The 13,854-nt window shown below is 38.2% G+C and overlaps 2 protein-coding genes across 5 annotated transcripts in view; one reads left to right on the top strand and one right to left on the bottom strand.

Annotated features, from left to right (window-relative positions):
• The window catches only part of ZFX (zinc finger protein X-linked), a 52,674-nt gene that overhangs the window by 38,497 nt on the left and 323 nt on the right, over window positions 1-13,854 (bottom strand). The window contains exon 1 of one of the 4 annotated variants that reach the window (XM_029930127.1): window positions 12,497-12,767. The exons of 2 other annotated variants lie outside the window; for them this stretch is intronic. The gene's annotated coding sequence lies outside the window, so the exon portion shown is untranslated. Of the gene's footprint in view, window positions 1-935; window positions 1,233-12,496; window positions 12,768-13,854 lie in introns of those variants that run through there. One more of the 4 variants, XM_029930126.1, reaches the window with a different exon arrangement.
• LOC115283348 (formin-like protein 5) overlaps window positions 13,280-13,854 on the top strand; it is a 10,225-nt gene continuing 9,650 nt past the window's right edge. Inside the window, exon 1 of the mRNA XM_029929628.1 lies at window positions 13,280-13,851. Coding sequence (XP_029785488.1) covers window positions 13,280-13,851 — 572 coding nt within the window. The remainder of the gene's footprint in view (window positions 13,852-13,854) is intronic.

Below are 13,854 nucleotides of genomic sequence, written 5' to 3'. Positions count from 1 at the left end.
CCTACAGCTTCATGGTTTTTAAGCCATTTTAAATATTCTTAAACTATAAAACTACTTAAAATTACAGCAACTTGACTAATATGCACCATACTCTTTCCCTCACCTGCATGAACATATGCTTATTATTGCTTTCCCTAAACACATTACCTTGGGACTGTGAGGTTCTGTAAACTCAGCGCGGATACTAACAAATGTTCTCTGTGCGTGTTAAACACTGGCAAGAATGCAACACCAGGCTTTTCAACAACTACAACAAAATTTTTAAATTGACAGTTGCAGAATGAGAGAATGTTTTTATATTGATCTTTTGCCAATGCAATCAATAGTATGTTTTGTACCCATAACTTATTAAATCCTTTAATAATCAAAACAGAGGGAGAGAGATCAGGTTAGACACCACAGGAACTGGTTTGCAATATACCCACTTTTTTCTCATTTACTTTATTATTATTATTATTATTTTTTTTTTTTTTTTTTACAAACCCCTATGTTGAGGGAACACCTGCTTCTTATAAGACTAAGAATGGTATGCTCCACTGAGTATCAACTCCAGGTTCAGCAACAGTAATTCCATGATCATTCTCTGGAACAAAGTTAGGGAGCCAGCTTTGGGCGCCCCACCCCTCCACCCCACTCCCTGCCCAAAAGAAGCCAAACCTGGCCCCTTTCAGGAGTTTAGGGAGATAGTAATATACTACTAAATAATAATCCAAAGCAGGAAGCGGTGACTGAAAGAACAAACATATAGCATTTGAAATGATAAAGAAAAAACACACACACACAGAAAAAAATTAAACTTTTGTAAGAAAATCATCTATAATTCTACGTTAGCACATTGAGGAGAAATGTAAGTTATCATTATTAAGTCAATAAAGAAAAACCCTCACCATGAAATTGGGAGAAAAATTTTTTTAAATAAAGGAGTTGTCTCTTACCCTTTCAACAAGCTCTAGGATGGAGCTGCCAGGACAGAGGAGTAAAGCTTTCTTGATCCCTTTTACAAAAGTTGACCATTTTTTAAAAACCTAAGAAAAATACTGTAATCAAACTACAAATCTGATTAATTATGAATCCCAAGTTAAGTGTCTACAAATGTGATCCATCTTGTAAAAAACTATGCATGCGTGCACTCAGGCATGGGCACCTTGACGAAGTATGGTTAGTCTAGAATTCAAAGACAGAGCCAAATAATGGCCTAAATTAACAAATCAAAAGAAAGAAAATTCTAATTTTCTTAATAGATGCCAAAAAGGTGAAATTCAACGTCTATTTCTGTTGTTATTTTGTTTTTGGTGGTATCTCTCCAGGTCTGGGCAGAGTAGGGATATAATTTTGAACAATGAGTTAGGATGCCTCCTTTTTTGTCCCTTTTTCATTTCTCATACTCTGAGTATATCAATTTTTTTAAATTTAAAAGTTATTCAGTCGAATTGGAATAGAAAAACATTATAACAGTTAAAAAATACAATAGGAATGAAATACAAATACAAGCTACAACATGGATGATCCTTGGAAAGAATACAGTAAGTGAAAGAAGCCAACACAAAAGACCACATAATCAATGTCAGGAATAGCCAAATACATAAAGATATAAAGCAGATTAGTGGTTGTCAGGGGTGGGGGTTGGGTAGTGATGCTAATGGACACAGGGTTTCTTTTTGGGGTGAAAATTTTGGGGTCCTAAAATTAGTGGTGATGATTTTACAACTCTGAATTTAATAAAAACCACCCAACTGTACATTCTTAAAGGGAGAATTTTATAATAATTTTATAAATTATAAACAACACAAGACTATATGCAAATCTTAAACTAGTTCATGTTACAACATGTGGTTTTGGATAAGAGAATGATGTATCAACTTATAACAAAAAGCATGGATTAAAACAAAGGTAAAACACTAAAAGTATTTCTTCTGAAGTCAATTAAGACAAGGATACCCATTAACACTATTATTAAGATTGTATGGGAATTTATTAACCAATATGATTAGGTAAGATAATAAAATGCAAAATATAATTACTATTTGAAAGAAATTAGACTTATTTATATATGATATATCTAGGAAATCCAAAAGAAATCAACTGAAAAATTACTACCAGTATGATTTCATAAACTGTGCTGGTACAAAATTAATATACTTGAAGACAAAAGCTTTGTTATATAAAACATTTAAATTCCATTGACAAAAATACTTGAAAACTCTACGTGGGATTAAAAAAAAACACAAATAGGGACGCCTGGGTGGCTCAGTCTGTTAAGCATCTAACTCTTGGTTTCCTCTCAGGTCATGATCTTGTGGTTCATGGCTTCGAGCCCCACATCAGGCTCTGCACTAACAGAGCGAAGCCTGCTTGGGATTCTCTCTCTCCCTCCCTCTCTCTCTCCCTCTCTCTCTCTGCCCCACCCCCAATCACAGTCAATCTCTCAAAAAAATGTTTTCATTTTAAAAAACACAGATATATAAAGAAATCAATCTTGCTCTTCAAATCCCCAACTATATTGTCAGCTAATCTTTGACAAAACAGGAAAGAATATCCAATGGGAAAAAGATAAGTCTCTTCAACAAAACGGTGTTAGGAAAAATGGACAGCAACATGGAAAATAATGAAACTGGACCACTTTCTTATGCCAAACTCAAAAAGAAATGCAAAATAGACAAAACACCTAAATGTGAGATCTGAAATCATAAAAATAGAGGACAATACAAGCAGTAGTACCTCTTTGACATGGACCACAGCAACTTCTTTCTAGGTATGTCTCCTGAGGCAAGAAGCAAAATTAAACTGTTTAGACTTCAACAAAATAAAAAGCTTCTATGCGGCAAAGGAAACAATCAACAAACCTAAAAGGCAACCCATGGAATGGGAGAAGATATTTGCAAATGACCTACCTAATAAAGGATTAGTATCCGTAATATATAAAGGACTTATACAACTCAACACCCAAAAAACAAATAATCCAATTTAAAAATGAGAAGACATGAAGACACTTTTCCAAAGATGACATACAGATGGCCAACATCACTCTTCATCAGGGAAATGCAAATCAAAACCACAATGAGATACCACCCGATGCCTGTCAGAATGGCTAAAATTAACAACACAAGAAACAAGGTATTGGTGAGGATGTGGAGAAAGGGAACTTTTGCACCCCTGGTGGGAATACAAACTGGTACAGCCACTCTGGAAAACAGTATGGAGGTTCCTCAAAAAGTTAAAAACAGAACTACCCTAGGATCCAGCAATCCAATCATATTCCTGAGTACTCACCCAATTAAAAAATACTAATTCAAAGGGATACATGTACTTTCATTTCTATAGCAGAATTATCTACAATAACCAAATTATGGAAACAGCCCAACTGTCCACTGACTGATGAATAAAGAAGATGTGGTAAATATATATACAATGGAATAATACTAATCTATAAACAAGAAAGGAATCTTGCCATTTGCAATGACATGGATAGAGCTAGAGAGTATTATGCTGAGCGAAGTCAGTCAGAGAAAGACAAATACCATATGATTTTACTCATACGTGGAATTTAAGAAATGAAACAAATGAGCAAAAACGGGGGGCGGTACAGGCAAACCAAGAAACAGACTCTTAACTATTCACAGCAAACGGATGATTACCAAAGGGGAGGTGGGGGGGATGGGTTAAATAGGTGATGGAAATTAAGGAGTGCACTTGTGATGAGCACTGGGTGCTGTATGGAATTGATGAATCACTGTATCATACACCTGACATACTATAGTGTATTACTTAACCAACTGGAATTTAAATAAAAACTGAAAAAAATTCTTGCTTTTCAATATGTTGAATCAATACTATCAATTCTCCCTCAACTATCCTCTACATTCAATCCAAATCCCAATACACTTTTGTTGTATATCAGGTGACCTTATATATGTAGGTCTACTTTCAGACTATTCTATTCCACTGATCAATCTAGCTTTGTGTGCACTGTTTTAATCACTGTAACTTTATAATAAACTTTAATATATAGTAGGGTAAGTCTTCCAACTGTTTATTCAAGATTGTCCTTGCTATTCCTGGCCCTTAACTTTTCCATATAAATTTGAAAACTGGTATATCAAAAAAAAATCCTGTTGGCATTTTGATTGGAATTCCATCAAATCTCTACATATCGTAACTCATGTCTTTATATAATATGGACACTTCTCATCCAGGAACTCTGCAATTCCCCCCATTATTTTAATTCTTCATTCAGCTCTTAGTAAGGCTTTTTACTATAGATCTTAGTATATTTTTATTTATTTTTTATGATGTTTGTTTATTTTTGAGACAAAGAGAGAGCATGAACATGGGAGGGGCAAAGAGAGAGGAAGACAGAATCCCAACCAGGCTCCATGCTCTCAGCACAGGGCCCATTATGAGACTTGAACTCATGAACCATGAGATCATGACCTGAGCTGAAACCAAAAGTCAGACTGAGCCACCCAGGTACCCCAGTATGTTTTTATTTAAATCCAGTTAACATACAGCGCAAGATTAGTTTCAGGTGCACATACAGTGATTCAACACTTCTGCACTACTTATCACAAGCGCACTCCTTAATCCCCATCATCTATTTAACACAGCCCCTCAGGAAACTCTCAGTTTGTTCTCTACAGTTAAGAGTCTGTTTCTTGGTTTGCCCCTCTCTCTCTCTCCTCTTTGCTTGTTTGTTTTGTTTCCTAAATTCCACTTATGAGTGAAATCATATGGTATCTGTCTTTGATGGACTCGTTTCACTTAGCATAATACTCTCTAGCTCCATCCATGTCATTGCAAATGGCAAGATTTCATTCTTTTTTACAGCTGAGTAAGAGGTATTGGCTTTTACATTTGATTTTCAAATTGCTTACTGTTAGTATGGAAAAATACAATTTAATTTTTGCATATCAATGTTCCCCAACTATAATGCAGTAAAATTAGAAATATCCCAAGATAAAGCAGGAAAAAAAAATACCATACACTTGAAGACAACGTTCTAAATAATTCAGGGGGCAATAAGAAAATTGGGGCGCCTGGGTGGCTCAGTTGGTCAAGCACCTGACTTCGGCTCAGGTCATGATCTCACAGTTTCTGGGTTTGAGCCCCTTGTAAGGCGCTATCACTAGCTCAGAGCCTGGAGCCTGTGTTTGGATTCTGTGTCTCCCTCTCTCTCTGACACTCCCCTGCTCTCGCTGTCTCTGTCTCTCTCTCAAAAATAAATAAAACATTAAAAAAAATTTTAATTTTGAAAATCACAATATATTTAAATAATAAAAATTCACGTCAAAATCACAGCATCCGGTTATAGTTCAGAAAAAAAAAATTATAGTTTTAAAGGCATAGCGGGGCACCTGGGTGGCTCAGTCGGTTAAGCCACTGGCTTCGGCTCAGGTCAGATCTCACGTTCGTGGGTTCGAGCCCTGCGTCGGGCTCTGTGCTGACAGCTAGCTCAGAGCCTGGAGCCTGCTTCCGGTACTGTGTCTCCTTCTCTCTCTGCCCCTCCCCCTCTCATGCTCTGTCTCTCTCTGTATTAAAAATAAATAAAACATTAAAAAAAAAATTTAAAAAATTAAAAAAATTTAAAAAAATAAAATAAAGGCATAGAAGAGCAGAGATTAAATATTAATGAGCTAAATCTTCAACTTAAAATTTTAAAATATCAGAATAAATGCAAATAAAATAGAAGGAAAGAAATATTAATCATATCGGCAGGAACAGAAAGGATCAATAAAAGAATAATTTGGAAAGCCTTAATAATATAGTCAAGTTACCGGTAGTACTGAACAGGAAAAAAAGAAGTAAATGAAATTAATATTTTAAAGTCAATAGAAAAGCCTATATTTTATGCCAATATACTGGAAAATATATATTTTTCTAGAATATTGTTCATTTTGTATAAATAACCAAAAAATTCCAGAAAAGCCAAAAAACTTCTCACCATGAAAGTATTACTGTCTCAAAAACCAAGTCACAAAAGACAAAGGTTTCACACATGAATTCTAACTTTCAAGAAACAGAATATCCTATTAAATACAACTCATTTCAAAAAATAACTCATCAAGTTAGCATAACCTTGTTATCAAAACAAAACAGACTATATCAAAAAGGACAAGTACATGGCAATGACAAAGGGATGCAAATATCCGGGGAATCTACGGTTTAAAATAGAAAATCAATTAATGCAATTTATCACACAGATAGATGCAGCAAAAGCACTAGAAAAATCAACTCCTGTGCAGGACGAAAACTCTTAAATGATAAGTAGAAGATAAACAAATAATAAATAGTCTGTCCAAAAACCAAATCGATACACTATAGTATTTGGTGATAAAATATTAGAAACACTCCGTTAAAGTACCTCGACAAGGATGCCTGCTACCAATGCTTCCATTCAACACTATGCTAAAGGCAGCAGTCAATGCAGTTCCAAAAAAATAAATAAATAAATAAAAGAAATACTAGCAAAAAGTCATGGAAAATAAGATATAAAACCTTCATTATTCATATACAACTACTTAGAAAATACAAAAGTATTAGAAACTATTATTATTCACACATTTCATTGAATCTAAAGATACTACCAACTAGAAGTTGAATCCTTATTTTACATACGCCTAAAAAAAAAAAACCACTGACAATTAAACTGATGTCATACTTTATTTAGAATGTTCATTTTAGATTGAGGCCATTCTTTTAGACTTACATATATTTTATCAGATCCTGCACATACATAGCAAGAAAAGTAGAAGCAAAATGAAATTGGTAGGGTATTCCTAAAACTTCACATTCAGGGTCCTACCATGCATGGATTGCTTTTCTACTCAAAGCTATTCAGTCTTTCTTCACAATACAGTCCTCTGTCAAAAAGAATGATGGTGATACAGAACTTCTTAAAATGCTCCATTATTATCTATAGGATTTTCTTTTCAGTCAGACATGTATTTCACGATTTCTCCTGTCTTCAGGTGTACTGTGTGGCAGGAAATACCACCACAGTGCACATGCTCATTTAAGTGAGGACAAAATGAAGAGTCCTGACCAGTGTGTGCATGTGTAGGCACCTACTGAAAACCTATTTTGATTTTAGAAATGCTAAAACGTACAGGGGGAAAAGGACATCTCATAATCTATGAAATACAGTGAGAGAAAAGATCATCAAGGTTACATGATCAATATATGTAAGCCCGCAGTGTTCCCTTTGCATTAGCAGTAACTAAATAAAAATATTAACCAGTAACAAAATCCTATTCAAAATAAGAATTGCGTAGTATCTAGCAAAAAAAAGAAAAAAAATCAAAGGTTGTGCCAGAGTTTTATGAAAAGCACCAGTGCATGCTCAGATTCAAATCCCACCTCCACTACTTAGCATATATGTATCCATATATTTATTCCATAAATTTGATACAAATACAATAAAATCCAATAGTTTTTCACAGACATTGACAACCTGACCCAAAAATAAAAGAACTTCAAAATTTCTGAAGAAAAAGAACCTGTTATAAAGGAAAAAAAAAGAATTATAAAAGCTATCATTATGAAATCAGAGTGTACACAGAGTCAAACAGACCAATGAAATAAGAAGAGAGAAACAAGAAACAGATACTTTCACATGAGAATACAACAAACCTCAGAAGTTTCATTCTGAATCAGCGGGGAGAAAGGCTAATTATTCAATGAATTCATATGAAAAAGATAAAATTAGACCCCCATATAGAGAAAAAAAATTCAGAAGAATAATGATCTAAATCTGAAAAGCAAAGTATTGGGTATGACTTTGGGGTAAGGGAACAATTTCTTACAGATACCAAAACTATAAGCCATAAACAAAAAAAAAACCTGAGAAGACTACCTTCACCTTATGAAGTCCTACACAAACAAGCTACAAAATAAGCCACAGACTAGGAAATGATATTTTCAGTATGTATAATTACAAATCATTAGTATTCCGAGTATGAAAAGAATATCCACCAACCAATGAGAAAAAGGAAATAATCCAATAGAAAAGAGGCACAATTAGAAAAATGGACCAAAGTCACAGAATATTCAAATGGCCAATAAATATGTAGGGCAAAAAGCTCAAGCTCAAAAGTAACCTAAGAAATGCAAAATGAAAACAGCAATGAGGTACAATTTATACCAAACAGACTGGAAAAAAACTGCGAAGGCTAATCTTTTGCCAGTAGTCTGGAGAAAGGGAGACTCATACGCAGCTGTTGGGAGTGTCATATGGAACACAATTTGATGATTAGGAATTCCTAGCAAAGTTGACAAATGCACACTTTTGAATGGAGCAATTCTACATCTATAATCTCCAGAGAGAAGAACCCTGTATAAGGATGTTCAGAGCAGCATTGTTTGAAACTGCACAAAACTACCAACAACCTAATGGCCCCTCCAAAGAACGGATAAGTAAAGCATGTATAAAGTATATTTATACATTGAAATACAAGTAAAATGAACCAGATCAGTAGCTCTCAAACTTCTTGGTCCCAGGACCCTTTTTACACTCTTAAAAAATGAGGACCCCAAAGTTTTTCTTTTTGTGGGTTATATCTACAGATATTTATAGTACAGATTAAATCTGAAACATTTAAAAAATATTTATGAATTCATAAAAAATAAGCCAACTGTATATAAACATAACATTTTAAAGTAACTATCTTGAAACCAAAAAAAATAGGAAAGAGTAGCATTACTCTACATTTCTGCAAATCTCTTTAAAACAGGCTTAAGCGAGGACAGCTGGATTCCCACAACTGCTTCTGTGTTCAACCTATTATGACATCATGTGTCGTGCAGCCTCTGCACAGCACTTGCGCAGTGCACACAAGAATGCAGCCAGAACGATCTTAAGGACCCCTGGGAACTCCTAGAGCACATTGTGCGAACCGCTGAACTAGATCCACGTACAAAATGGATAAATCTCAAAAACACAGTGCTAAGTGAAAACAAAATCCATGAAATAACACACACAGGATACCATTTACATAAAGTTAAAGCATAAAAAGCTATACCTGATACTAGTTTTGGTACAAATATATTAGGACAGTCGTTTCTTCTGGCAAAAACAAGACAGGAATGGGATGGGGGACACTCTTTAAATGGATCTGTGAGGGGCACCTGGGTGGCTCAGTTGGTAGAGCGTCTGGCTTCGGCTCAGGTCATGATCTCACGGTTCGTGGGTTCAAGCCCCATGTAAGGCTCTGTGCTGACAGCTAGCTCAGAGCCTGGAACCTGTCTTCAAATTCTGTGTCTCCCTCTCTCTCTCTCTGACCCTCCCCTGCTCATGCTATCTCTCTCTCTCTCTCTCTCTCTTTTCTCTTTATCTCTCAAAAATAAATTTAAAAAAAAACATTAAGAAATAAATAAGTGGATCTGTGAGATTTTCCTTTTTTAAACAAACAAAAAAGTTATGAAGCAAATAAGTAATAAAATATTAAGATCTGTTAAATCTGGATGATACTTGCTTTTCAGTAGTGCTGAAATATTTCACAATTTAAAATGTTTTAATATATTTAAAAAAATCTTAATGGCTGTACGTGCACTCCCCATATAGTTTTCCTTAAAGTGTGCCTACCTTTGAATAAAATGTTACGAGATAACCTGGATTTTTATAAAAAAAAAGTTCTTTGGAAAAATAAATTCACAGGAATAAAGAGACTAGCCATATTAACCAAACAGTGGAGCAGCGGGGGTTACCCTGCTCATGTGGTGTGCCTTAATAGGTACACTCCTTCATCAAGGGACACATGGACTAGATGCTTTAATACTTGAAAACGAATTAACTACAAAGTTTTCTGCACCCAATAACCGAGACAATTGCTTTTAGAGGTAATGACCATGCGCCAAGTACTGGTAGAGGAGAAGAATAAAAGAGAACCTATCTCCACATTCAGAGTTTGGGGGGAAAATGACAGAAATATAACACACAGTTAAAATATAATAGCATTAAATAAGTTTAATGCTAAATTAAAGTCGTCCACACTGCCATATGAGACAGAGAAGAATGAGCCTGGAAAAAACGGTAATACAATTAACAAAAAGCAAGCTAGACAGCAAGACTTGTTTTAAGGACTCAGGGTAGAAAGAAAGAAAGAGAAAAAAAGACTTTCTATAAAATAGTCTGGACGTCTACGAAATACCAGATAATGTGGTTTCAGCCATGTTGAGATAATAACATACCTGGGTAGAAGATGGTCAGTAGGCAACTGGAAATGCTAGATGAAAAACATGGTAAAGGATACTAAAACCAGGGACGAAGATTCAAGAAAAAGGACAGAGGGAGGATCGACCTTGAGGGAAATCCCATGACAGAAGACAGCACAGTTTCTGAAACAAAGAACACTTTTATCTGATACACCCATTGACATCCCGCGTAAGTTTCTCAATTTCGGAAACAGTGGATTTAGGAATAAGTGCCGTGAAAAGAAATAAAAGCACTAGTGAAAGGCACGAGTAGACAAGTGGGGTTTTGGTAGATGAGCAAACCCAGGAATGTTTCTTCTAAGGAGAGGGAAAGGCATCAGCAGAAGTAGAGGGCAATGATGCAATGCAAGCAGCAGAATCACGGACACAGTCCCAAGGACAGGCCTGAAGGAGGCCAATTCTTCCTGCAGAGAAAGAACAGGAGGAAAGCCTAGGTAGAGACAGAGGAAGAGCATGTAGTGGAAAGGAAGGAAACTCAGATGCGTAGATCAGATTGTTGTCTAGCTTTCTGGTTTATGTAAGAGATTAGATAATCTCTACAGAGACTGAGGGGTTTCAGGATGGGTTGAGGAGTTTAAGAATAAAAAAGAAAGTCTGGAATCACCAGTGTGCCCAAACACAAAAATAACACAAGTAGTCAGTGACAATTACTTTGATCCCAGATGGGATTAAAGAGGAAGCATTTACAAAGAGCAATGTTGGGGGGGAAAAAAACTTTTTTAATGCGCTGTGGGCCCGTATTTAAAAAAGAACCTTACACCTATCTGAATATACACATAAATGAAAGACTAACACCTCATTTATCAAAAATGGTTGGGTAATAACGTGTTACACCGGTTTTCCAGATCACCAAGGTCCACCCTTTTAGGCAAAAACATTCTAAATTTAACAGTTTCCAATAAAAATCCTTGTAAACTATGCACTTATCCATCTCCTTAACTATACAACTTGAGTCTCCTTAATCGTAACCATCCACTCTTGCCGCATGGGAACACCTACGGCTGCTGTACTGTGTGTGCAGTTACACCATCTTCTCTTTTTTTAGAGCTCTCCCATGTCTTTCCCAGTTGTCAAGACATAAAGCAACTGATTCTTCTCCTAAGTTTATGTTTATCCTTACTACCTCAACAACCGCAGCCCACTTGCTTAGCAACTTGCTTCTTGTCCACCTCCTACAATGCACTGTTTCTCCAACTTTTCTAAACCATGGCCCCTTAGGATAAACACAAGAATCTCAGTTCCCTCCCGTCCTCTCATGGAGCACTACTGCTCTGCCCTCTTGTCGTCCAGAAAAATGGAAAAACTGAAACAACTTGCTACTGAATATTTATGCTACCTACAGATCTATATCATAAAATTCGAGGAAGCACATTCTGCACATATGCATCGAGGACACCCATATATTAATCAAAACATGAGAAGGCTTGGCTTAGCCAACAGTCTTAGTCCCATATCAAACAAAAGGGTAGTGACCCTCACCAAGGGGAAGAACAGGGATTGCAAAAGGCCATCTGAAGGCTGCTGCCTTTTTAGTAACCTTTCTTCTAACCTAACTTTTCAAACTGACTTCTTAAAGAAATTACCATGAAAATACTTACAGGTTCATTGCTTACCTTCGTAAAGAAACCCAGAGCACTAGTTCTGCAATTCTCAACCACCGAATGTGAAAAGTTAGAAACCTCTCACTCTTCGTTTACTCCAGAAATTATAACTCAGAGCAAGAGGATGTTTGGAGTGAGAAGTGAGGACAGAAAAGAGGAGCAGCTGTTCTAGTACAAACCGATCAGTTACAAAGTATGAAAATTGGCTGCCTTAACTTCTGAAGTCCTGATGTTCAGGCAGTGAGAACAATGATCCACTTGCTACTCTCAGTATCGCTCAAACCTCTCAACTTGGGAACTTTTCCTAGTCCACGGGAGCCGCTAAGTGAACATCAAGTCCAGCCCAGGTGTGTCATCACCCTACCTGAGGGCTTCCGGGACTTCCCCACCGCCTCCCCCGTCGTCTAAGCCCCTTCACCTTTTCTAGCCAGGATTCCCACCCCACCCCCACCGTCACCATCTACTCCTGCCAAACTATAAATACTTGCTGGGTTCCCCCCCCCCCCAAATTCCTGCTCTTTTGTGAAGACACTTCACCCTTGAAATGCCCTTTCCCCACCCCCACCTCTGCCTAACAAAGTTCTACCCATCCTTAAGTAACCTCAAAACGTCACCTACTTCAGGAACCCTTTCCTCACGCTCCAAAATGAAACCCTGACTTCCTCTGGAACCCCAGTAATTGGCTGTACCTTTTACGGCAGCACTTCAGGGCACTTCACCTCCGTCCCAACCGCCTCAGAACAACGAACTTCTGGCAGCCACCGTCTGCATTACAAAAACCTTTCTAATCTTTCTTATCAGCCAGCACGGTGCATCACTAATACTGGGTTCTGAGTTTACGGGGGAGTTGTGCAGTACGCTATCAAACGCCCTTTAAGGGACGAATTTTTTTCAAATTAAGTAACGAAACTAAAACACAGGACAAGCAGATGAACAATACTGCATCTTTAAGAAAATAAAATCTTTTTCAAATTTTAAAAAATTTTCAAATTAAATAAAACACAGGACAAGCAGATGAACAATACTGCATCATTAAGAAAATTAAGAAAACTTTCTGTCCTTCTTACTCCTCAAAAAAAGTTCATACCAACAGATCACTAATAGCTTAACGGCACCTTTTCAAGAAAGTTGTTTTCAAATAAATGAGTCGCAAAGACTTCCTAACAAATTTATTCCTCCATTTTCGTGCTGTGCAATTTACATTTTCCCCCCAATGGATAAAACAGTGGTGAGAACTTATTTCCTATCAAATTTTATCTTTATTTCTTTATTCAAATACTCGAGAAAACATTGAGTGTTGGAAAACAACCGCATCGAGAGCACCATAAGAGCCACGTATGACATTGAGTAAAAATAAAATGTCGTGGGGTTCCATGTGCTGTGGTGAGCCTAGATGGCTGGGCTGCCACCCGTCCCGACGGCCCTCGGGTGGGAGCAGGAGCGAGGCGCGGGGCCAGGAACGCTGAGACGAGATGGCCGCCTGCGGCAGCTCAGTTAAAATGCAGCGGAAGCAGCAACCAGTCACGGGGCTGCGGGAGGCAGGGCAGCAAGGTGGCGCTGCCGCCGAGCGCCTAGAGCATGAGCGCCCAACATGGCGGCAAGGGCAATGGCCGCTGTGGGGAGCGAGCACGCCCCCTCCGCGTGCATACGCTGCCGTGCCGGGCCTCCGGGGCCCGTCACCGGCGCCGCCGCCGCCGCCCGCTCTCCGACCCCCCCTCACGGGCTGTAGCGGAATTTTCTCTTCAGACACCGCCTTCAAGATGGCGGCTCCCCCTCCCGACAACCCCCTCAATCGTCCCCTGCAGCAGGCGCCGAGCCGCCGCCATCTTGTCCCCCGTCCCTCCCCCCCCCCTCGCCGATATTTACATAGCGAAAATCGGCCCGGCCGGCCTGCGGCCTTCACCTCACGCCTGCAGCCTTCGCCACCTTGCCAGGCCTCGCCCCCGCGCGGTGCCCCGGGAAGGCCGCGGCGCCTCCCGGGCCACCGGGCGACCCTCCCCCAATCTCCGCCCGTTCAAGGAGCGCGCATCCGCCGCCGCTCGGGGCA

The sequence above is a fragment of the Suricata suricatta genome, chromosome X, assembly GCF_006229205.1.
Source record: "Suricata suricatta isolate VVHF042 chromosome X, meerkat_22Aug2017_6uvM2_HiC, whole genome shotgun sequence".
In the NCBI taxonomy this organism is placed as follows: domain Eukaryota; kingdom Metazoa; phylum Chordata; class Mammalia; order Carnivora; family Herpestidae; genus Suricata; species Suricata suricatta.
This window is presented reverse-complemented; position numbering and strand designations above follow the sequence as displayed.